This window comes from Terrapene carolina, unplaced genomic scaffold (genome assembly GCF_002925995.2).
Source record: "Terrapene carolina triunguis isolate 2854851 unplaced genomic scaffold, T_m_triunguis-2.0 Scaffold88, whole genome shotgun sequence".
In the NCBI taxonomy this organism is placed as follows: Eukaryota; Metazoa; Chordata; order Testudines; family Emydidae; genus Terrapene; species Terrapene triunguis.
This window is the reverse complement of record NW_020664439.1, coordinates 1,803,984-1,827,813: the sequence shown is the minus strand read 5'-3', so window position 1 is coordinate 1,827,813 and position 23,830 is coordinate 1,803,984. Positions and strand designations below refer to the sequence as shown.

The 23,830-nt window shown below is 40.6% G+C and overlaps 1 protein-coding gene across 1 annotated transcript in view; it reads left to right on the top strand.

The window, feature by feature from the left end:
- Positions 1–23,830, top strand: part of STAG1 (stromal antigen 1) — a 383,395-nt gene that overhangs the window by 71,557 nt on the left and 288,008 nt on the right. Inside the window, exons 3-4 of the mRNA XM_026649889.2 lie at positions 4,162–4,264; positions 12,371–12,538. Coding sequence (XP_026505674.1) covers positions 4,162–4,264; positions 12,371–12,538 — 271 coding nt within the window. The remainder of the gene's footprint in view (positions 1–4,161; positions 4,265–12,370; positions 12,539–23,830) is intronic.

Here is a 23,830-nt window from a genome sequence, read left to right as displayed (position 1 = left end):
GATGGTGATTCCACAACCTCCCTAGGCAATTTATTCCAGTGTTTAACCACCCTGACAGTTAGGAACTTTTTCCTAATGTCCAACCTAGACCTCCCTTGCTGCAGTTTAAGCCCATTGCTTCTTGTTCTATCCTCAGAGGCTAAGGTGAACAAGTTTTCTCCCTCCTCCTTATGACACCCTTTTAGATACCTGAAAACTGCTATCATGTCCCCTCTCAGTCTTCTCTTTTCCAAACTAAACAAACCCAATTCTTTCAGCCTTGCTTCATAGGTCATGTTCTCAAGACCTTTAATCATTCTTGTTGCTCTTCTCTGGACCCTTTCCAATTTCTCCACATCTTTCTTGAAATGCGGTGCCCAGAACTGGACACAATACTCCAGCTGAGGCCTAACCAGAGCAGAGTAGAGCGGAAGAATGACTTCTCGTGTCTTGCTCACAACACATCTGTTAATATATCCCAGAATCACGTTTGCTTTTTTTGCAACAGCATCACACTGTTGACTCATATTTAGCTTATGGTCCACTATAACCCCTAGATCCCTTTCTGCCGTACTCCTTCCTAGACAGTCTCTTCCCATTCTGTATGTGTGAAACTGATTTTTTCTTCCTAAGTGGAGCACTTTGCATTTGTCTTTGTTAAACTTCATCCTGTTTACCTCAGACCATTTCTCCAATTTGTCCAGATCATTTTGAATTATGACCCTGTCCTCCAAAGCAGTTGCAATCCCTCCCAGTTTGGTATCATCCGCAAACTTAATAATCGTACTTTCTATACCAATATCTAAGTCGTTAATGAAGATATTGAACAGAGCCGGTCCCAAAACAGACCCCTGCGGAACCCCACTCGTTATGCCTTTCCAGCAGGATTGGGAACCATTAATAACAACTCTCTGAGTACGGTTATCCAGCCAGTTATGCACCCACCTTATAGTAGCCCCATCTAAATTGTATTTGCCTAGTTTTTCGATAAGAATATCATGCGAGACCGTATCAAATGCCTTACTAAAGTCTAGGTATACCACATCCACAGCTTCTCCCTTATCCACAAGACTCGTTATCCTATCGAAGAAAGCTATCAGATTGGTTTGACATGATTTGTTCTTTACAAATCCATGCTGGCTGTTCCCTATCACCTTACCACCTTCCCAGTGTTTGCATATGATTTCCTTAATTACTTGCTCCATTATCTTCCCTGGCACAGAAGTTAAACTAACTGGTCTGTAGTTTCCTGGGTTGTTTTTATTTCCCTTTTTATAGATGGGCACTATATTTGCCCTTTTCCAGTCTTCTGGAATCTCTCCCGTCTCCCATGATTTTCCAAAGATAATAGCTAGAGGCTCAGATACCTCCTCTATTAGCTCCTTGAGTATTCTAGGATGCATTTCATCAGGCCCTGGTGACTTGCAGGCATCTAACTTTTCTAAGTGATTTTTAACTTGTTCTTTTTTTATTTTATCTGCTAAACCTACCCCCTTCCCATTAGCATTCACTAGGATAGGCATTCCTTCAGACTTCTCGGTGAAGACCGAAACAAAGAAGTCATTAAGCATCTCTGCCATTTCCAAGTTTCCTGTTACTGTTTCTCCCTCTTCACTAAGCAGTGGGCCTACCCTGTCTTTGGTCTTCCTCTTGGTTCTAATGTATTGATAAAAAGTCTTCTTGTTCCCCTTTATTCCCTTAGCTAGTTTGAGCTCATTTTGTGCCTTTGCCTTTCTAATCTTGCCCCTGCATTCCTGTGTTGTTTGCCTATATTCATCCTTTGTAATCTGTCCTAGTTTCCATTTTTTATATGACTCCTTTTTATTTTTTAGATCATGCAAGATCTCGTGGTTAAGCCAAGGTGGTCTTTTGCCACATTTTCTATCTTTCCTAACCAGCGGAATAGCTTGCTTTTGGGCCCTTAATAGTGTCCCTTTGAAAAACTGCCAGCTCTCCTCAGTTGTTTTTCCCCTCAGTCTTGATTCCCATGGGACCTTACCTATCAGCTCTCTGAGCTTACCAAAATCCGCCTTCCTGAAATCCATTGTCTCTATTTTGCTGTTCTCCCTTCTACCCTTCCTTAGAATTGCAAACTCTATGATTTCATGATCACTTTCACCCAAGCTGCCTTCTACTTTCAAATTCTCAACGAGTTCCTCCCTATTTGTTAAAATCAAGTCTAGAACAGCTTCACCCCTAGTAGCTTTTTCAACCTTCTGAAATAAAAAGTTGTCTGCAATGCAGTCCAAGAATTTGTTGGATAGTCTGTGCCCCGCTGTGTTATTTTCCCAACATATATCCGGATAGTTGAAGTCCCCCATCACCACCAAATCTTGGGCTTTGGACGATTTTGTTAGTTGTTTAAAAAAAGCCTCATCCACCTCTTCCACCTGGTTAGGTGGCCTGTAGTAGACTCCTAGCATGACATCACCCTTGTTTTTTACCCCTTTTAGCCTAACCCAGAGACTCTCAACACTTCCGTCTCCTATGTCCATCTCTACCTCAGTCCAAGTGTGTACATTTTTAATATATAAGGCAACACCTCCTCCCTTTTTCCCCTGTCTATCCTTCCTGAGCAAGCTGTATCCATCCACACCAACATTCCAATCATGTGTATTATCCCACCAAGTTTCAGTGATGCCAACAATGTCATAGTAGGACCAATCCCCAGACAGATTTTTGCCCCAAATCCCTAAATGGTCCCCTCAAGGATTGAAAACACAACCCTGGGTTTAGCAGGCCAATGCTCAAACCACTGAGCTATCCCTCCCTCCCAGATCTCAGGCAGCCCTTAATTGGATTCAGGTGTCCCTAATTGACCTAAGGTAGCCCCTTCTCAGCTAGTAGGGAAGAGGGCCTTTAACATTCTAGGGCTAACATCTGCCTTCCAGCACCCAGCTGCCCCCGGCTTCCCAGGAGAGCTGGGCAGCTGGACCCTGATCCCAGCTGGGAGCCAGGGCAAGAAGCCCTGGCAGCTTTGGACCTGCTGCCAATTGGGAGCTGTGGCAAGAAGCCCCGGTGGCTTTGGATCCTGCTCTCAGCTGGGAACTGGGGTGAGAAGCTTCGGACCCCTCTGGGACCTGGGCAGTCTTGTCAATTTCACGGCTGGATGAGCTGTGAAATTGATAAGGCTGCCCAGCTCTTGGAGGGGGTGGGGAGCCAAGAAACGGGCAGCTGGACTCCACTCTACGGGGGTGAGAAAGCGCTGGGCGGCTTCCCCCGCTCTTGGTGGGGATCAGGGAGTGGAGGCGGGGGGAGCCCACTGAGATCCTGAGGGGCAGCTGGGCTCCCAGCAGGGAGTTGCCAGCAGAGCTGAGAGCCCAGTCTCTCAGCTCCCCACACTGCCCTTCTTAGGGTCAGTGGAAGCACTCCTGATGAGGACGCGCATCACCGAGCTAAGGAAAGAGTAGTGTGGACATGCAGTGATTACTGTGGTTGCTGTATGTTGACCTAATATATAGGTTGACTTCCACTTCTAGTGTAGATATACCCATAGTCTCTCAATGATTTGCAGATCAGATTTGCTCATTGTACAAGTGAAAAGGTTTTCCTAAGTCCCAGAGCCACAAACTCAACCTGGGATGAGAAAATCAAGCTGACCGTATCTCTGATTTGTGCATCATCACTAGCAATAAAGATTATTCAGGGTAAATCCTGTCCTTATTTGCACTGTGCAATCCCATTGTCTTTCAGTGCAGTTGAGGTTAGAATTTGGTCTATAGTTGGAGTTTACATAACCACTTTAATGAAGCGAGAGCTAGAATAGAATCCAGCTTGCTTTCCTGATAGCTGTATTGGCTCTCAAGGCTAATGAGTAAATAGTAGTAAAATCTTATTTTGGTCATGAGAACAAGCTGATACTACTGAGTACACACAGTTAAGAAGGTGCTGTTTAACATAGTCAATTTTCAAAGTAGAATTTCACTTTAAAAGAGCCAGTTATTTAAATGAGTCTTCAGGTCTGAGAGCATACACTGTAATTTCTAACTTCATAAAACTTGCATAGTTTAGCATTCCTCCATACGTAGCAATCTTTGATGAATTTGCAGAGGGAATGCTGCACAAGGCTTTTAAAGGATAATTTGTTTTATTCTATATTACACCTAAATATTTAATCAGTGTTAATTATAAATTAATAACTTGTTTCAAATAATTTTAATTTAACTAGTATTTTTTCCCTAGGGATTCAACAAATGAAACTACTGCACATTCAGATGCTGGCAGTGAGCTTGAAGAAACAGAAGTCAAAGGAAAGAGAAAAAGGGGCCGTCCTGGCAGGCCTCCAGTATGTGGTGTTTAGTTTTGTTTTGTTGTGAATCAGTTTAAACTTGACTGCAGATTGTTCTCCCATCCTGTCCTCTTAGTGGTCACATCGATAGGTTTGCAATGAACCATTTGTCAAACTATGTGAAGATTTATAGTGCATAATACATATGTCAGACTGATACGAAAAAATTGCTGAAATAGAAGTATAGGATCTAATTTAAAAGATAAGCTGGTAATAGCCATTAATACTTTTTCCTTTACATACATACACATTAAAATTTTACATTTCGTTATTTGTCATATTACAATATTCTTCCTAGGCATGAGAGTGGTTTTATTAACCATAACTCTTTTCTACTATTAAAATTTTTAATGGACACTTCACTTAAGTGTTGTGAAACGATACTTGAGCCATCTTTAAGTGGCTTTTAATTTCTTCATGTGAACTGGAAAGTATGCTCTCACTTTTAATATAATGTTTAGATGTTCCCTAGGGAGATCTAGTAATGCAGGTTAAAATATTAAGATAAATGAACATATTTTGTGTCCTGAATCTGGGTAAGGAGCTTTGTTCTTTAGTATAATATAGTTATCTCTAGATTTGGTATCTGCTGTATAGGTATTTACTAACAGAAGATTCTTCTTCAGGGCCTTTGTACATTACCACACCATGAATGGGAATGTTACCTAGGCAATTCAAAAACTCACAGTAACTACTAAGTAACCCTTTCTATATTTATAAGATATTTATTCATAAGAGAAGTAACTTCCTCAGCAGGCATATATAATTGTGGAGGCTATGTTTTATCAAGCCGTTCACTGTAGGTAGATTGCCAGAGTCATCACAAATATTAATATTAATGTTTGATTATATAATCAGAATTACACAGTGTGTAATAAGATTTTTTGTGAGAATTTTGCATAATTTTTTGTGAGCTTTTAATAATTTTGTCTATTTGCCAATTTGTTCCTTCCTCATGACTGTTCTGGTGTCAGCTCAGCTAGACTACATTAATGGAATATATGTTATAAAAGATCATATAAGTATATAGAACATATCTGCTGTTTTAGAATATCTGGTTCTAAAAGATTATTATAAAAAGTTGAAAATCCACCCAAGTACATGTACAGTAGGAACATGACATAGTTTTCCTGTAAAATTTTAATCCTTAATTATCTATCGCTATGTTAGCTTTGTAGTTAACAGCTCTATCCACTGAAGGACTTCCAGCTTACCAGATCCACTTTTCAAATGTTCCAGAATCTGTTGGAAGCATAGGACTGGAATGGAACTCCTGGGTCATAGAGTTCAGTCCCTCGCTATCGGAGGCAACCCTGTCATAAACTCCAGTTCATAAATTTATCAAGATCCATATTAAAACCAGTTAGGTTATATGCTACCACTGCGCCTATTGAAGGATGTTCCAGAACCTCACTTCTCTCACGATTACAGGGAACTTCTCATACTGGTCTGGTCATGAATGCTGAGTACCTGTCTTGCATCCAGAAACCACTTCATGCAGACCTTTTCAATTATTTTTTGTCTTAAGCTTTCCAGCTGATCTTGCTGTCATATTTGTATTGTTTCCTTGTGAGTCTTCAGCTGAATGTCCCTGTGCTAGAAAACAGCAGTTTCCTCTCAGTGCTGTTTCTGAGAGCCTCTTTTGTAGATTTTTTATTTCTTCTCTCCTTCCCATAATTCCTAAAAAAATATGGAACTCTTTAGAAGGGATTCTAAGAGCAGCCTGGGGGAAAATCCTTGATCCAGTGGCATTTTCTTCTTGTGCTTCAGCACAGCAGAGGCTCAGCTGCACTTCAAAAGACTGCTCTCTATAGCAGCTTTCCTACTCACTGAAGTCTGGAAGTATGGCCTCTTTGTAGAGGCCCAGGAGAGCTTTTTTTTTTTTTTTTTTTTAAACACACACAGGCCACCTCCTACCCCAGTGGGATGTGGAAAATTTCTCAGATGGCTAATGACATAAGGAGAAAATGCTTTAAATGTACTGCTGAGACAACACCCTGTTTTCAGTGGTGATCCTTAGGACCAGCACCTGCAATCCAAGGGAGTTCCTACTCTTTATCTCTCCAAAACTACTGTTTTTCCCCCTGATGGTCACCTAAGGGAAGTTCATTGATCCTCAATGGCCTGTCTCTTAAATTTGAGATGGAAATACTTGAATGGCTTGCTCTTTTCAGAGGCTGATCAAGAAATCTCCTGTCCAAGGGCACCATCCAAATCAGATAGGGAAGGTTCCCTTCTTTGTCCCTTCCTAAAACCACTGCCTGCAGATCTTCCTTGAATTTATCAGAGCTCATCCTCTTCAGTGGCCTCTTCCTACCCAAACCAAAAGACCCAAGTTGCTGCTGCCCCTCCTCCTTCTCATCTGAGGAGTATACCACAAAGAGGGTCAACATCAAAAAGCAATATGCCCAATTCATTTTTCTCTGTGTTTATCACAACAACAAAGTCAATTGTTATATAAATCGATGGTCCAGCCTACTGTAATACTATCTGTTCTACTGATCGCCTCTCAAAAAGGATATTTAAGTATTAGAGAAAGTTCAGGGGAAAAAAAAGATGTTATTTATTAGGGGCATGGAAAAACTCGTACTTGGAGAGAGAGGAATTGTTTACCTTAGAAAAATGCAAGTAAGAGGGGACATGAAAAAAGAATGAAGGTAGATTGGGAGTATCTCTTTTTTCCTGTCTCGTGACACAAGAACAAGGGGACAGTCAATGAAATTGAAAGGAGGAAAATTCAGAACTAAGAAAAGGAAATACTTTTTCACACAGCACCTAATTAGACTGTGGAACTCCTTGCTACAGGATTCCATTAAGGCAAAGTATCTTGCAAGGTTCAAAGGATTGATCATTTACATAAATAACAAAAATATCCAGAGTTGTTATGGTTAATGCTTAAAGAAAGTTTTGCAAGGGATATGAAACTATATACTTTGGGGTTAAACCACTCTCCTTTTGGGGTTAAGGTGAGGCCTTCGTGGGTGACAGATTATTGCACATCTGCCTAATGCAAGGTTTCATAGATTCCAAGACCAGAAGGGACCATTATGATGATCTAGTCTGATCTCTTGTATAAAACAGGCCATAGGACTTCCCCAAAATAATTCATAGCTTATCTTTTAGAAAAACATCCAGTCTTGATTTAAAAATTGTCACTAATGGAGAATCCACCACACCCCTGGGTGTGTTGTTCCAATGGTTAATTATTCTCATTGTTAAAACTTTATGCCTTATTTTTAGTTTGAATGTCCAGCAATTGCATTGTTACACCTTTTCCTGCTAGAATGAAGAGCTCATTATTAAATATTTGTTCCCCATGTAGATACTTGTAATCAAGTCACCCTTTAATCTTCTCTTTGTTAAGCTAAATAGCTTGAGCTCCTTAAGTCTATTGCTAGAAGGCATTATTTTGTAATCCTTTAATCATTCCTGTGGCTCTTCTCTGAACCTTCTTCAGATTATCAACATCTTTCCAGCTCTGGTGCCCACAATTCAGGAAACAGTATTCCAGCAGTGGTTGCACCAGTGCCAAATAGAGAGGTAAAATAACCTTCCTACTTGAGATTCATCTGTTTAAGCACCTTCCTCTGAAAAAGCTGGTGCTGGCCACTGACCAAGACAGAATATTGGACTAGATGGACCACAGACCTGATCCAGTATAGCAATTCCTATGTTCCTGAATTTTGGCTGAAGGGGGATATTTTTTTTTCTTTTCCAAATAATCTAATCAGATATAGTAATCTCCTTTGGAGGGAGATGACCTGGATGGCTGAGCTGTTACATAAGAATCTGGAGATCAAATAATAATCTTTTATTCATTCAGTCCAAGAAAGACCTCCCTCAAAATGCAGTTGAAAGAAATGAAAAAGTAGATTTTCTGATCCTTAAAAGAGTTGGGAAAAAAAAACCCCTGGACTCTGTATGGTTCTATCCAGCTAAGAGGCCCGCAATGTAGCATTTTTAAAAATGCATCAGTTACAACAGGATCTGTGAGCTCCCCATTAAGGGCATGGCTACACTTGCAGTTGTAGAGCACTGGGAGTTAAACCAGCCTTCGGAGACCGCAGCAGGGAAAACGCTACCGAGTGCTTACACACTCAGCTGGAAGCGCACTGGCATGGCCACATTAGCAGCTCTTGCAACGCCACAAAGAGCAGTGCATTTTGATAGCTATCGCAGCATGCAAGTGGCTGCAACATGCTTTTCAAATGCGGGGAGTGGGGGGGAGTGTGTTGTGTGTATGTGGGGGAAGAGAGTGGTTTTTGGGGGGCTGAGAGTGTGTCAGTGAACTTGTAAGTTCAGACAGCAGCAGACCTCCCTCCTCCCACCTCTCTCTCTCACTCAAAGCAAGCAGCATTCCTCAGTAAAGGTTCTTTTGTCCTGGAGCAGATAAGCAGCCAGCTGTCAGAAATGGAGCTTTGAAAGGGCATATCCGCATTCCTACAGCGAGTTCGAAACAATGACAAGAGTGGCCACTTGACTTAAGGGGATTATGGGACGTTTCCGGAAATCAATCAGAGCGCAGTAATGCAACACCTCGTTCACACTGGCGTCGCGGTGCTCCAGCGGGGGTGCAGGAAACATTATTCCACTCGCCGAGGTGGAGAACCAGCAGTGCTGTAGCCACGGAGTCAGAGCGCTCTACGTGTCTTGCCAGTGTGGACGGGAAGTGAGCTAGTGCGCCCTGGGCTCCTTTATTGTGCTGTAACTCGCAAGTGTAGCCCAGCCCTAATTCGCACACTATACTCTTCTTGATTCAAATATAGAAGGGAATAACTAGTTGAGAACTAAAGGCAAAATCAAACTAAAAACTCAAATCGTATAAAATATCTTTTCATAAATTAAGAGATTTTAAGGCTCGAATGAACCATGACCAGGAAAGTTTCACTCAGTGTTTACTGCATCAGACCCAATAACCTGTGGTTGAGCTAGTGTATATTTCTTAGAAAGACTTCAGATCTTCATTTAAATACTTAAAGTGATGGAGAATCTACCCTATTCCGTGGTAATCTGTTCCTGTGGGTAAATATTGTCACTGTTAAAAATTTGCACCTTATTTTCAGTTTGAATTTTTTAACTTCTGTTTCTAGCCATTGGATCATCTTATGCTTTTGTATGCTAGATTAGAATCCTCTAAATAACTTTTCTTCATATAAATATTTGTATACCATGATCAAATTGCCTCTTAATGTTTTCTCTGATAAACTAAATATATTGTACTCCTTAAGTCTCTCTTTGTAAGGCATGTTTTCCAGACCTCATGTTGTTAACTATCTTGTACATTAAAGTCTGTGGCATTATTGTATTTTTGGACAGAGTCGTCCTCACTCTAGATCACAGAAATATATAGTCGATAATTTGGGATACAGATATCTCCCCTAGAGAAAACTTCATCCCAGCACCACTGATGGCACAAAACTACTCAGCTAATCCCTCATTAAAACCTTGAAGGATTCCTCAATGAAATAAGTCCAGAAAACTGAGTCAGAGAACCTAGGAGCAGTTACAGAACAACCTGCCTTAATTCCATGTGCTTCTAATGCAGACAGAGCTGCATGTTCTTTAATCCCTCTATTCCTGTGGCACCTGAAAATGTTTCTCCAGCAGTAGTGAAAAGGGTTCCTCTTGTGGGAGGGTGGTGGTGGGGATGCTGAGCCAGCTTGCCCAAGATTTAGGGGTCAAGCTGAAAAAAAGAATTTCATGCCTGTGACCAGTACAGCCACAGCGACATAGGTTTTAGAAATGATCAAAAAGGGATATCATAAAGATTTTAAGTGTTCTCCTCCTATTGCATTCTTTTCCCCACCTTAGAAGCAGTAAGTCATACTGGACTCAATTCAGAACTTACTATATCCATCAGCAAAAGAGAGAGGAGCAGGTTTATACTTCAAATTCTGTGTTATCACTAAAAACAAACAAACAAAACACAAAACTGGAGGCTTCCACCCATTACTCACTTTCTTGTCTTTGGATCTGCAGATATGTTAAGCTCTCCATATTTTGGAAATTGCCCCCTCGTGATCTCCTGTGTTCAGCTGATCTAAGGGAAGTCTTCCTCTGTGTTCTCATTAACTCCTGCCAATCAATATTTTCTCCAGTTTGCTATCCAGAATCGATGTTTGCAAATCAAGACTATGCCACTGAGCCTCTCACCTGCCCCTTGGATGTATCTTCACATGAAGATCCTAGTACCAGGTCTCACGTAGGAGGGAATCATATCTTTCATTACCTATTTAACCTCTTGGTAAAAGCTTTGTCCACAGAATCAGCAGTCCAGCACAAATTCAGGACAACTCAGGTTCATAGTTAACTTTCAATGTAACTCCTTAATGCCACTTCAAAACACCAGCCCTCTAGCTACCATATAAAGTCCATCTTGTGCCTGGTCGTCTTATTTTGTGAAAAAAGCCTCAAGCTATATAGTACACAATAGATCAGTTTCTCAATACTACACAATCTTGACATGGAGTTGCTTTTGGTTAACTAGATTGGTAGTATAATATGTAAACATAGTCCGATAGGCAGTGCTTTCTATGTATATGGCTGCATAATGTTTTCATGAGAAATGGGAACTTCCTATCTCTCGTAGGGCCGGGGCTGGAATCTCCAGTCCACATGCTCGCAACTTCCTGATCCTATGCCGCCTAGCCTCAACTTAAGTTAGAGTTCTGAGGAACAAACAGCCCTAATGTATGCCACTGGTGTAAGGTCCCTCGGTGACCTTAAACCATGGGGTATGAGGCACAGTTGTGCTCCACTCTGCCTTGCTCCTCTTCCTTTCTCCTAGTCCACCCCGTGGCATGCATCTGACTCACCCTTTCTTCTTCTTGTGCCAGGGGTGTGGAGAAGGCTGGCACAGAAGTCAGTTCTTCTGCCTGCCCTAGCTTTTTTCCAGATGAGTTTCCTTGTGCAGAGGGAATTCTCTGCTGGGCATATCTGGCCATTTGAAGTCCATGTGTTGCTGCTATGTTCAACCATGCAAAATGGATTTAACAAACCAGAGTCTATGACCCTTAATGCTTCATTCTATGCTTTGTGGAAGTCTAGGCACAACCTACTCAGAGTCAGTAAGCCCCTGGAGGAGCCTCTATCAAGGCCCAGATGAACAGAATATTTTTCTCTGTTTCAAGGCAATTAGTCGCACCAGGAGACTTTCTACAGAATAAACCTTCTGGAGCTGTGAGCAGCAGTAAGCGCAGTAGAGAACTTTTTTCACACAATTCCCCCAAAACAGTTTCACCATTCACATGGCAAGTGATAACAGAACGACAGTGGCCTGTGTACAATCATGCCATCAGAAGATTAACTCTTTATAAGGAACTAACTATCTTGAGCAAAATGATTTACATGCATGGAAGACTGATCTCCAAGCTATTTGGCTCATGTAGAACACACAAGGGGGAGCTATAGGTATGAAGGAACTAAAGAAATCTTATATTAAATAACATAGATTCATAGGTAGAACTCCTGTTGACTTCAGGAGGGCCTGGATTTCCACCACAGATTTAGTGGCAAGAAGGGACCATATCATCAATTGTATCTGTCCATACAAATCCAATTACTGATTAATTTTAGTGGTGTGGAAGGAGAACAGCTAAGCCGTTCTCATGGGCAAATAAGGAGCTATGAACAAGTTGTAGTTGGATGGTGATGAAAGGGAAGAACACATTTTCAGTATAACAACATGCAGTTGGTCCCTATGAACTTGGTAATGATTGTGTCCTGAGGTAAATAGGATGCAGTAGTTCTGTAAATAAGATGCACTAGTTATTGTGTAAGTAAGTATATGGCAGAGATGTTTTTGTCACATTGACCATAATTTTTAATTTTCTTGACTTTTGTGCATAATTGCAAGCATGACATTGCATTATTTTATGTATTTATTGTATTGGTTAAGACTAGTATTATGGAAATATGTCTCGTTAGCAATTTGGTGCTAGGAAGTCATACTTCTTAACTTGACATTACACGTAAAATGCCTACCAAGTACTTATCACAACAGTTGTTGATTGATATGTATAAATGGTTTACAAGCATTTTGAATTCATTCATTCCAATGTTATAAATACTTCCAATTTTCATTATGCTGTTCCCTTTATCTAGTCTGCCAATAAGAAACCTCGAAAGTCTCCAGGAGATAAGAGTCGTTCTGAACCTGGAACTAGAGGAATAGGTCGTGGAAGAGCTAATGGTCACCCTCAACAGAATGGAGAAGGCGGGGACCCTGTCACTTTGTTTGAGGTGGTGAAACTGGGGAAAAGTGCGATGCAGGTAAAATAACTAATGTGCTGTTTGTTCATCTTTGTTACAGCTTGATCACTCAATATTTTCAGACTGTAACAGTTTTTGTAAACTATCGTATTGTGGTTGTATTTTTGATAATCTGTATCAGACTGATGGAATCTCTGGGTATTATGCTAAGATTTTCCCCTCGGCTTGTATGCTGAAATAAAGAAAGAAATGAGGAATGTGATCAAGCTGGAGATTATATGTGGAATAACCATAGTCCTAGAAGAAGTCTTCTACTTTAGTAAATTTCTTCACTATTTTGTTATTTTAAAATGGAAAAACAAGTGAGTACTAAAATTAGGGAATATTTAAAGCAGCTTTTCATGAAGGTTATCGTGTATTAAGTATAGCAAGGCAGAAAAGATGTGAGATGTTTAATCACAGCAGGTAAACTTTTCAAAAGTACTGAAATGACTTAAAGCCCAATTCCCATTTTCAATTAATTCTAGGGAAAAGAATTCACAGCCTTCACCTCCAGGATTACAGGCTTCTGGCTAGTGGAATCATTCCACTAGAATGGGCTAGTCAATTATTTTTTGTCAAGATCCAGACTCCACAGAGAAAATAAATAATAATATAAAAATAAATAAAAAGATTTCAGGGTCCATTCAAAAGCGTCTGGATTTGGCCTGCGATCCATCTATTGACTACCCCTGCACTAGATCATTAATTTTCACTGTGGACTCCTAGGACTGCAGAGACCTTCCTGGTGCAGTGTAGGAATGAAGTATTTTGACAACTGAGTAGTAGAAGATTCAGGTACTGAGAAGGAAGGTAAGGTTATGAGAGAAACACTATGCTTGGTTTGATGCTTATATATGTATAAGCATCTCTTAGGGAGATTTAGGCTAAGCCACTTAAGTGCTTTTGAAAATTTTATTCTACATGACTTAGGCTAAGTCCCATTGACTTTTAGTAGCACGTAGGCCCCTAAGTGCCTAAGTCACTTTTGAAAACAAGACTGTCCAAAGTCACTTAAGCCCTTTTGAAAATTTTACCCACCAGACATAAATCCATGATGGGACTGGGTTGTGGATTAATTTAGAGAATGTAGGAATAAACCTGAAGAAAATCAGAATTCTAAAGCTTTTTACATTTTGTTAATTTGGGGATGTAGGATTTACCCTTCTTATCTAGTAGGTGAAGACAGAACAAATTTTCTCATAATAGGACTATGGAAATCTTCCTGGTGCATTATCTTCATTTTGTTTTACTGCATCAGAGCTATCACTTCGGTTCATTTTCAGTTTTGTTTTGGCAGGATTCCAAGGTTATTTTGGAATTTTTCAGTTTTATTATGAGATAGGAGATATGATCTGATCTGTGTTGGCTGTTTATCTGAGAGCCATTGATAAAAATGGAAGCCAGAGAAAAGATACAAGTGACTGCTGTGCTGCTGTAGATTATTTTTTTTTTTTTTTTTTTGTGTGAGTGCCTTTGTGAGTGGAACTCAGTTGTTTAAGAAATAGTTGCATTGCTTCTGTTCTGAATAGGATCCACTTATAGCAAGATACAAAGGTGGTGGGAACACAGATTCCAACAGTACTGCCTGTCCTTGGCAAATTTCAAAGGAGAAATTTGTGTGTGTGTCGTGACACTTTGGGATTCAATTCAGAAGGAACTGAGTTAGGGAAAGTGGCAGTTTAATGAATTGATTTATTTATTGTGAAGGAAGTGTGCTGAGCTTGTTGGAAGAGGGGTCTTTTTAAAGGGCAGGAGCCCTGGGCACATGAAGAAAGTAGTAGTGTGGGTGAGGTCACTCTAATGCCTGGGGCAAAATTTTCAAAAATTCCTAAGTCCCATTTTCAGTAGTAGCTTAGGCACTTAGGTGAAATTTTTACCCCAGTCAACAGTAAAAAATGACTCATTATTGACAATAGGTGTTAGTACAGATAGAGCTGAAATTATGCTTAACACTTGTTTAGTTGCAAATATAGACTGAGAAAAACCACGTTCACCAGTGTTTCAGAAACCAAGGTTAAAAACTGGTCAGACTTGGATATATATATATATATGCCTTTTCTACCCTTTCATTCCTCCTGAGGGCCTCCATACTGACTTGTAGAGATTGGTGTATGCAGTGTTGTTGTAGCTGTGGTGTTGTTCCTGGGACATTAGAGAGACAAGGTGGATAAGGTAATAAATTTTATTGGACCACTTCTGTTGGTGGGAGAGACAAGCTTTCAAGCTTACACAGACCTGAAGAAGAGCTCTATGTAAGCTTGAAAGCTTGTATCTCTCACCAACAGAAATTGGTTCAATAAAAGATATTACCTCACCCACCTTGTCTCTCTTGTAGAGCTTGTGACACGATCATTATGAACGGACAGAGTTCTTGTTAGTGGCTCTTTCTGTGCAGGGCTTTGCAGTGCACAACAATAACATTATTGAACCTACCAACTTTCAGACAATACTACATATTCTTGTGTTGGTAGATGGCACTCTATCTACATATACATGTGCATTGATGTATTTTTTTTATAGAGTGCTCTGTAATATCTCTTCCTATAATGGAAACTGAATCTTTTTAATCAATAACATAGTCTTTGAAATTACAAAGCAACTTTACTGCTCTTTTGCTTCATGTAGTTTTATTTTCAGGCCTTCCTCCTGTTGCTGTTTGCCCTCAGGAGATTTCTGTGCTCCTAGATTTTTCTGGCATTGTCTTTGTGAACTCATGAAGCTCAAGTGAACTCACTTCACATTGGTTGCAGACTTTCCTTGTATCTTGATCTGTGGTAGGATTCATTTGTGTCTTCTGTTCAGGATAATTTTTTTGTTGATTCTTCTAAGGGAATTATAGTTGCAGAGGTAGAGTTGTTTGTATTTCTACCATGTGCTATTCTTTGCAAATATTCCCTGCCCCCTGTCTGTTGTCTCTGTTGTTAGGTACTGCCTGTACTCATATTGACTGTTCTATGTGGAATTCAAAGAGCATTTTGGTACCTCTGTCATAGTAGTATTTGGCTTGTTGTCATTGCTGTTTAATTTGTGTTCTCAACTTTTCCACTGCAGCTTTGTTGAAAAGTTGTTCTGTAAGTAACAGACTGTATGTGGTGTGACATGAGATGCCGTTCTGGTCTGCTCTCCATGCCTTCTGTTGGCGTATTTTTCCAGTCAAGTGATGCTGTGCATGGGTCTTTGTTATGCCAGTACGCCTTTTTTACCAACTACTTGGCAATCTTGAGATCTGCTTCTGCTTTACCATTAGACTGGCTGTGATGCAGAAAGGATGTGATATGTTCAAATCCTGCTTATGTTGCAAACTGAAAATTTACCTACAGGCCCACTGAGGCCCATTATCTGTATCAACAATTTCTGGGATTCTATGCTGATTCTTCATAGCATTAAGTGGTAGAAGCTGCTCTTGTGTGCACAGGACTTTTTCCTAATAAAATCAGAAATTATAATCAAGGATTAGGAGGGATACTTGATTTCCTAATATATGTAGGTCCATGCCTGACTTGCTCTGCGATAGATCAAATATTTAGTGCATCATGAGTGACTTGCTAGGAATTTATTGCAGATACTTCACTGATGTATGAAATCTTTGACTTCACTGCTTATGTTTGGCCAACACAGGACATCTTGGCCCTATGTAAACATGCTTCAACACCAACAGGTTTCAGTGTATGAAAGCTAGCATTTCAGGATTTCAGACCTTTAGGTCTTTACCCTACTGCCTTAATATAGAATACCATTTTGTAGTGTCAGTGTATTTGAACTGAATATTGGCTAGACAAAGAAAATCTAAGTGGCTGGGCAGATGTCTTCCTGTCTGGTCATCCTGACCTATAGACTGTTCCAAATGCTTAAAATTGACTGTGCATTTGGGTATGTCTGTATCTGGGGCACCTGCTTACCTGTCACACAATAGAATTCTGCTTGGCTGATGTTCCTGATGAAACTCTGCCTCCTGGTGCATGTAGAAGATTTCATAATCAAGGGCTGTCAAGCTCTCACTGTCTTTTGGCACTCATGCTGTGGACAAAAGATATGCACAATCAGAACATCAGGATGAACATCAAAGACAATCTTTTGCATTGCACATGCAAGTGATATTTTTGATATTATTTCAAGATAGTTTGGAGCTGTTAACAATAGCTTTTTGAATATTAATTTCAAAGGTTTGTTGTCTGTTTCTGCATGGATATGATCATGGCCCAGGAGATACTGGTCAAACTTGGTATATGGAAAAGCAGTGAGTAGGAATTCTTTCTGTATTTGAGCATGGGTTTGCTCTGTTGGAAAGTGTGTCCTGGAAGCAAGTGCTATTGACTGATCATTTTGTAATAATGTTGCACCCATTCTGCATTCACTAGCATTATATTAAATTATACCATAATATTTCAGGATCAGATGGTTAATCACTCACTTTTGGATCTGTTTGAAAGCATTTCAAACAGATGGATGGATTTCCCAACACCATCCTGCATCTTTTTTAGTCAGTCTTTTAAGGGGTTCACCGATCTGTGAGAAATAGGGAAGAAATTAACAAATCTCAAAAAGAGCTATATTTTTTGCACATTTTTGTTGATTGGGCATGTCCAAAATTACTCAAACCTTTTCATGGTCTGGTTTTCATAGATTTTAAATCCAAAAGTGACCATTATTATAGGAGAGCAAAAGCTCTACCATAGTGAAGGTTGAGACTGGTTTTCTGTTTCAACTTCACTTTTCTAAGTGCTCTAAAATGTACAGTTACCAGATATTAATACAATCCAAGTATGCCTCATAGGGATGCAGAGTTCTGATAGTGATCCAAATTTGGGCAACCCAGGGCAGAAATCTGAATTTAAAAAAAGAAGCAGGCATATTGCACCAATGTACCTCTAGCAAAGAGGATATTTATTTTGAAGAAATGTAATCCGAGAAAAGCACAATATTTAGAAAGTGCTAATACTTTTTAAAAAGAAAATAAACTATAGAGACAAATACTCTCTGGGAGGGGAGGATGATTAGGAGTGGAAGAGTAGACGGAGGGAGGGGTTGTTTGATCAGGTGATGGGGAGGGGAAGGGGACTAGGGGGAGTGGAAGAGGAGGTGTGGGACAATGCAATGGGAACATGAGGGTGTTGAATTCTCTTATTTAATTTGTTTCTTTCTCCAAAAACCTATATGCATTTGGTTGGAGGCATTCTTCTTTCTTCTATCTTCTCACCATTATTGTAATCCTGGCTGCATCCACACTTGCTTCTTTGAAAAGCTTCCATTTTTCTTCTTTGCAGTGTTGTTGTAGCCATGCTGGTCCCAGGATATTAGAGAGACTAGGTGGACAAGGTAATATTTTTTGTTACACCAACTTCTGTTAGTGAGAGAGACAAGCGTTCGAGCTTACACAGAGGTCGTCTTCAGACTCTAGTTTTTCTATGTCATCTGTCAGTGTCTTTAACTCTACAAATCTACTGGGGAGTTGCACCTTGAAATGCACCTTTGCTGATGCATCTGCTGCATTTCTACTATTATGCACACTGTCTGCCTTGAGTAGTGATGTCATTTTTAGTTTTATTTTGATTGTCCCAGTGACAAGATGATGGTCACTTCCAACATAGCACTTGTATACACCGTGGTGTCCAACAGTGATCTTCATCTACACCTACTAATGGCAACGTGGTCAAGCTGCTGCTGGATGAAGACCTCATTTGTTCTCCATGTCAGTTTGTCCTTGTGTGAGAATAGTGTTTCCCCAAATGCAATAATTATATAGTCCGCCGAGTTCAACAAAACATTCGCCATTTTCATTCTGCCCTAGGATGCCATTTCTGCTCATAATGTGTTCATATCCAGTATTATCAAAACAACCTGTGCATTTAGATCTCCCATCAGGATAAGAATGTCATATTTCTTGGTATTGCCAAAGATACTCTGCTGTCTCTCATAAAAACAGTCTTTGATCAGTTTTCATTATTTGTTAGCACTGAACAACTATGACTTTTGCATGGATCGTCAGTGAACAGTCAATATTCTTAAATTAACAGGTTCCCATTCTTTCAGTAGCTTCCTTACTCAATAATAAGCCTTCTTATTCCTGATGTTTATCATCCTCTCTTCCCGAATAGAAAACAGTCACACAGATGATAATTTGCTTCGTCCAGTCCATCTCATCTCACTCAGTTCAAGTATAATTAGGCCAAAGATTTTTATTTCTCTGATAACTCATGGCAGTCTACCTGTGCTCCAAAGCGATTTAAGATTCCAACTTTACTTGTGAAGATAGCTGTTTCAGATGGAGCGCTTCCTTGTGGCTTTGATTCTCCATCATCACAGTGTCGGCTGAATTTACTGGTTGGCCAGAACTATCTTGTCGTCTTTGCACTGGATTATAGTTCTCCACAGTTGGTGTTCGTATTTGCAAGTCTGACACTTGCCTATGGTTTTTGTGTCTGTAACAGCATTTTTTACGTTTGTTAGCCTGACTCTTAACAACCTACTAGGATGATTGGTGGACTGCCTTTAATCTGGCTTCTGCCCTTTGACCTATCTGTCTTTGGTGACCCTACAAAGAATTACACTCCCTCCAGCATAGCTCTCAGGGTCTTCAGAGCTCTCAAGCCTTCCCATTGTGTCAAGATACAGTCCCAGCTATTCTAGAACAAAAATATGCAAATACAGACAAGGAAGGTAAAAGATCAGGCAGAAGAGATGAGAGAATAGATGGAAAGCAAAGCAAGAGAAGCTGAGAAGATGTACAAGAGAGGGGATTATAAAAAGCTTTTTCTAGTATCCAAACAACTGACATCACAGTTCTCGAATTGTTGATGCATTGTGAAGGCTTGAGACGGTACACTTTTAACATAGAAGCCTGTTGGATGAAACATGTCAAGGCTGTGCTCAACCAGCCAGAACCACTAACATACGTAGAGGTATGTGAAGAAATAGTGAACTTACCTACATTCCCTGAGAAGATTTATTGTGAAGCTTGGAATACCCGCAGAAGATTATTTTTAACTTCATTGATTTTACAAAAGCATTTGTTAGTGTCCACAGAGAAGCACTCTGGAAGATCTTGACCCACTATGGAATTCTAGGAAAGATTGTTGATTTGATATGTCTTATATGACAAGTCTGCATGCTGCATTAGGATAGAGAGCAGACACACAGAATAGTTTAAAGATTTTCTGGTGTAAGGCAAGGTTGCCATACCATCCCCGCTTCTGTTCTGCATTGTCATAGACTTTGGGATGAGAACAGTGATGGTTGTTGCCGAAGATACTGCTATTATTTGGGCAAGAGAGAAACTGCCTTCAAATGTATGTGTTTAACTACCATGCATTACTTTCAAAATATGACCTTTTAAACTGGGATTTCATGACAGTATTTATTGACAATCTCCCAGCGGATGTTTGAGAAGAGTTTAATTCCTTTGTTATGGAGGGCCATTTTGTTACAAGGACTTCTCTTCAGGCAGCACTTTTTGCTGGTGACACAGCTTCTGGGGTTGTGGTGACATCTGTCACAAAGCGTAGAGCCTCTTGGCTTTAGATGTCTGGGATCCCTACAGAAATACAACAGACTCTTGAGGAACTACCTTTTGAGGGATGCAATCTCTTCTATGACAAGACTGATGAAGCGTTGCATTTTCTCAAGGATTCTCAAGCATCACTACATTCTCTTGGGTTCTGTACAGCAGCCTTACAGAGGAGGCAATACAGATCTCTGTATAGACAGCTTTAGTACGCTTCCAGACAGGCTGATAAGTCTCAGGGGCATCTTAAAACTCAGAAGGCCACCAGCTCCTACTACTTTGGACACATCACACCAACACTCATCTGTTCCAAAGCAGTCTATGTGACTGCTTTCCTCCCAATCACTTCCATTGGAAACAAGTTGTGCCATTTTGTTGGATCAGTGAGTTCTGAGAACTGTGAAGCTAGGTTACATAATTTAATTTCAGTCTATCTTATCTGCTATCTACTTTTCAGTGACCACTCTCATGAGTCTGCACTTCAAAAGGTGCAGATTCTTCTTTGTCTGAGAAATAGAGGAAGTGGCCCTTCAACCTAGGAGGAGGGATTTCTACTCTCAGTACTTCTTTATGCCCAAGGTCTGAGGACCGTCCTAGATTTGCAAAAGCTACACACGTTTATCAACAAAATGAAATTTCGGATGGTATCCCTTGCTACCATTATTCCTTCCTTGGATCCTGATGACTGATGTGCTGCTCTTGATTTGCAGGGTTGCGAATCATGTGGGCATCTAACCGAGCCACATGGAGTATCTGAGGTAGATAGTGACAGGTCTCCACTACCGATATACTGTCCTCCCCTTTGGTCTGTCCTTGGCTCCAAGGGTCTTTATCAAGTGCATGTCAGTTATAAATGGCTCACTTCAGGGAGAATTGGCAGGTATTTCTGTATCTGGAAATACCCACCAGCTGTTTGATCTATGGCCAGTTCAGTCAAGAAATGGAGGATAACGTGCAGTAAACTCACTCCCTGTTTGTTCAGCTGGGCTGATTAATAAACCAGGACAAATCAGTTCTGTCCTGAGTACAAAGAATTGAGTTCATTGGAGTGAAGGACAGGTTTCACGCTATTCTAGATTCTGCAACAGCCTGCAGTCCCATTCAAGGACAACACTGAGGATTTGTCTCTGGTGGTTGGGACATATGGCTTCCTGCATGTATCTGACTCAGCCTGCCGGACTTCAGCTGCGATGCATGCAGGCTTGGCTGAAGCGAGTCTGTCGCGCAAGCAAACATTCTCTGGGCATGCTGATTCACAAAATTGCCAGGGTTCTGTTCTGAGATTGGTGGAAGAACTCAATCAGTGCATGCAAAGGGTTGCCATTCTCTTTTCCCCTTCCACTGAAAACTGGTTAGAATGCATCTAACTTAGGGTAGGGTGCACACCTACAGGGAATGCAGGCTCAAGCACTATAGTCAGTTCAGGAGTCAACACTGCATGTATATGTGCTGGAGCTAAGGCCATGCAGCAGGCATGCCAGACCTTTTTACTTTACATCAAGGGTTTAACAATTCAGATTCTAATAGACAATATCACAGCAATGTTCTGTCAGAACAAGCAGGGTGGTTCCAGATCCAGTAAGCTATGTATTCAGAAAAGGATTACACTCAAGGCCTCTCATCTTTCAGGAGTACAGAATACTCTTGCAGACCATTTCAGCAGAAAGTTCCTGGAGGATCATGGTTGATCCATGAGAAAAGCAACATAGGCTGATTTTCTAGAGACGGGGAATCCCCCGTGTAGACCTGTTTTGCAACAAAACAAAACAGAAAATGCCATCAATTCTGTGTCAGGGCAGGTTAGAACCCTGGTTCTCTCATGGATACATTCCTGTTACCAAGCAGGGGTGGAGGAGGGAAGACAGGAAATTGGGTACTATATGCACTTCCACAGATTCCACTCATCCCGAGGTAATACAACAACTAAAGCAGGACCACACAATGATCATCCTAATAGCTTTGGAGTGGCTGAGGCGACACTGGTTTTCTGACCACCTGAGGCTTTCGGTTTAATCTCCTCTACTATTATCATTGGAATGGGATCTCTTGAGTCAAAGCCTCACTGCCTTCATCTCATGACGGGACTGTTGAGTGGCTAAATCCTCTGGAAAAGATTTGCTCTTCAGTTGTTCAGAACACTTCAATTAACAGTAGAAAAAGCTCCACTAGGACTACTGTCAAGGGTGATTTCCCCAATCTGGCACTTCGAGTGTAGAAGGTGGGGGCCTGCAAGGATTCTAAAAATGAATACTGGCCATTCCAGGCTTGTATTAGACTCCCAAGGTTACAGTTTCTCTCTGACCTTGGATGGGTAGATGCTGCCACCACCCAAATGCAAAAAACCCCTTTGACACCAGAAAGGCGCACTTGGGAATTCCTTCCTGTGGGGTACCCTCAAGCCCTTTCACCCCCCTCTGGTGAAGAGCTGAGAAAGAAAAACAAAGGAAATCAGTTGTTGCCACTAGCTAATTTAACAGCATATGCACAAACCTCTTAGGACACCAAAAATCCAATCCTGTTCTTAAAAAAGGTAAATATCATTAAAAACAAAAAGAAAGAAAATACATCTGGAACTTAGGCTTTTGCTAGTTTTAAAAAACCCACTTACAAAATTTAAACATCAAGAATAACCTTCTTGAAGTCCAGCTTAAAGGTTACAAGCAAAACAAAAAGCATTTGGGGTTAGCACAGAGGAGTCCACAAGCCAATAAGAAATAAACAGAAATAAACCTAATCGCGTCTTTCTAGACATCCCCTAATTTACTTACATATCTGGGGGTTCAGATAAGCAATCTCTAGGTATGAGCTGATCATTTTTCATATCTGGCTTAAGCTTCTCAGTGCATAACTGCTCCCTGTTCCTCTCTTTCCTGGAGAACCACAACACACAGACAAAAGGAAGTTTTTTCCCAATTTAAAAAAGTTCTAGCCCTCCCATTGGCTGTCTTGGTCAGGTGCCCACTCCTTTCCTTTTACCTGTGGGCTTGTTAACCCTTTACAGATCAAGCAAGTAGAGAACAACCACCACAAGGAATTCCATAGCCAACTGGCTGGCTGGGTGTCCACAAAAGGGAGCTATTCCCCTTCTTATTTATCACACTGAGTCAAAGCTTCACTGCCTTCATCTCAGGACGTGGCTGTTGAGTGTCTAAATCCTCTGGCAAAGATTTGTTCTTGGATTGTTCAGAACATTTCAATTAACAGTAGAAAAAGCTCCATTAGGACTACTTACTTGGCAAAATGGAGAAGATTTTCAGTCTGGGCTGCTTGCTACAACGTATCTCCATACGATTTAGGACCAGATTGAGGATGTTACACTTCAAAGGGAGAGGCACCTCAATCAGTTCATTAAGGGTGCATTTAACTACCATATTATGCTAGGACGTTCCATTTTTTCCACACTCTGTTGGGCAGGTTTTTTAAATGGTTTGAGAATTTACTCACCAGTTAGAGGTCCAGTTCTGTCTTGGGACTTAAACTTGGTTCTTCTTGGTTCTTAATGTTCTTAAACCTATTATGATGTAAGTGAGGTATTGCCGTCTTAAAAATTATTGGCTCATTTCGTCAGAGCTCAGTAGCATTCCTAAGAAATATATCCCACATGGACATTTGCAAAGAGACAACCTAGTCACAGTACATACCTTTGTAAAGCATTATGCCATCACAACTGGTTCGAGGGCTGAACCAGATATTGGAAAATTGTAATGCAATCTTCAGCTCGCACCATCAGAAGGAATACTACTTGAAAGTCATATCTATTCCATTTTAGGTGTATACAAGTAGTTGAAGAAAAAATGGTTACTTACCTG